Genomic DNA, 2088 nt, shown 5'->3' with positions numbered 1-2088 from the left:
AAATTAAAATTCGAAAATTTTTTCTAAAGCCTCCAGGGGACTTCGTTTTCGCACGAAAAAATTTTATGTGCCCTTATTGCATCCGGACCCACAATTATTTTACAAAAATTCTGTACATTTTTTCAAACGATAGAAACAGCAAAACCCACTCATCCAATATGTCGGCTAACAGTTTAAAATTTTAGGACAATTTTTTTTTATTGTATGCTTTCGAATGTCTCACTCAAAATTGAAGTCTTTTTTGGGTTAAAAATGTCACTATTTTTTTTTTAAATTCGATATGGTTAAAAATTTAATTGTTTTGTTGAAAATTTTTCATAATTAGTTTAACAATTCACTTTTTGATGAAAAATTCGTCTTTTTATGTAACATTTGACTGTCTTTTATTTAGTATTAAAATCTTCTTTGAAATATTAACTATCATATTTTTTGTTAAAAATTCATCTTTTTAGTTTGTTTTTTCAACTCAACTCCTTGGTTGAAAGTTGAATAACTTTTTTAAAAATGTATTCTTTTGTTTTATGTTGAAAACGTAACTATTTTGATAAAATTTTGTCTTTTTGAGTTACAAATTTTACTTTATACTGAGAAAATTCAAGTATTTGGTTAAAACTGATCTTTTTTGTTGAAAATTAATCTTATTATTAGAAAATTAAAAGTGTATGGTTGAAAATATTATTATTTGGTTGAAAATCCGCGTCCTTTTGTTGAAAATTCATCTTTTTGTTACAAAATTTTTAGAAAACATGGAGAATAATACTTCGGTAGACACACCTCCACCCTAAACGTATCACGTATTTTATGAATTACCCCTAGACAATGCCTAGAAATTAACCTTTTTCTAAAATTCTTCACTGAAAAATCAACTGTATGGTTACGAATGTATTTATTTTGTGAAAAATTAATCTTTTTTGTATCAAAATTGAATTATTTGGTTGAAATTTCAACAGTTTTCTATAAAGCTCATACATTTTGAGTTAAAAAATTCAATAATTTGGATTAATTCTTTTTCTTTATTGAGTGATAAAGATTTTTTGGTTGAAAATTCGTTAATTTCATTAAATAATTCGCTTATTTTGGTAGAAATATGATGTGTTTTGGTTGAAAATGAATCTATTTTGGATGATCCAACTATGTTGATGAAAATGTAACAACTTTGTTAATTCATAATCAAGCAAACATTCAAGACAGCAAAAATTACATGATAGGGGGGCGAGGGTCTAAACTTATGGACCCTCACAATGAGAGGAACGTGCTTCAAACTTCATAAAAAAATTTTTAACTTCAAAACTTACCGTTGTTGCATTCGTCAGCTTAGGGTCGTGGACAAAATATTTTCCACCATCGGAGCCAGGCGGAAAATCACCACTTGTAGAATATTTTAGGGCTTCAATAATAGTTGTTTTTCCTGTCCCATTGGGTCCAAGTATTAACGTCATCGGTCGTGTAAATTTTATTTCAGCGGATTCAGTTTCAGAACTGAAATTCCTTACGCCTCGAATAGTGAGTCTTTTTAACCTAGACATTTTCTTCTCCCTTTTACGGCAATGTGCTCAATAATTTAATGAGTATTGATTATACCTTCTTTACCAAAATACGACGCAAATTTCCGCGTGTGATTTCTGTTATTTATAGGTTAGGTAAGTCCTCTTTCGCCGGTTCGCGTGGGTTTGCGGCATCGACATTCGCTTGTTTTGCGGCGTGGTTTGCGGGCGGGAGTATAGTATAATATCTTTGGTATAGTTCGACAGAAAATGCGCAGAATTCTTGAACTGATTGGTTAGTCAAACATTGTCACTTATCTTTGTTTTCTTCTTTTAAAATATTAAAATGGAACTCAAAATTACACTACGATTTATTAGAATTAATTAATTATAAGATCCATATAATTTATTTTCGAATTTTGGTCATTTCGCCGACTGGTAATAACTAATAAGTTTCAAGTTAAAATGTAGAAATAATAGCTGTTTTCGAAAATTTAGAAGTTCTGAACCAAAGGAACGTGAGGACCGGAAGAAACGAAGTGGAAGAAATTCGCCAATTCGCGTTCAAAACGTCGGTTGTCCAAGTTAGCCGTCGACCTGCACT

The 2088-nt window shown here is 30.4% G+C and overlaps 1 protein-coding gene across 1 annotated transcript in view; it reads right to left on the bottom strand.

Annotated features, from left to right (window-relative positions):
- Nucleotides 1–1709, bottom strand: part of LOC117169353 (DNA repair protein RAD50) — a 58922-nt gene extending 57213 nt beyond the window's left edge. Inside the window, exon 1 of the mRNA XM_033355691.1 lies at nucleotides 1296–1709. Coding sequence (XP_033211582.1) covers nucleotides 1296–1526 — 231 coding nt within the window. The 5' untranslated portion in view covers nucleotides 1527–1709. The remainder of the gene's footprint in view (nucleotides 1–1295) is intronic.
- Nucleotides 1710–2088: the final 379 nt, after the last annotated feature.

This window comes from Belonocnema kinseyi, chromosome 3 (assembly GCF_010883055.1).
Source record: "Belonocnema kinseyi isolate 2016_QV_RU_SX_M_011 chromosome 3, B_treatae_v1, whole genome shotgun sequence".
Taxonomy (NCBI): Eukaryota; Metazoa; Arthropoda; class Insecta; order Hymenoptera; family Cynipidae; genus Belonocnema; species Belonocnema kinseyi.
This window is presented reverse-complemented; position numbering and strand designations above follow the sequence as displayed.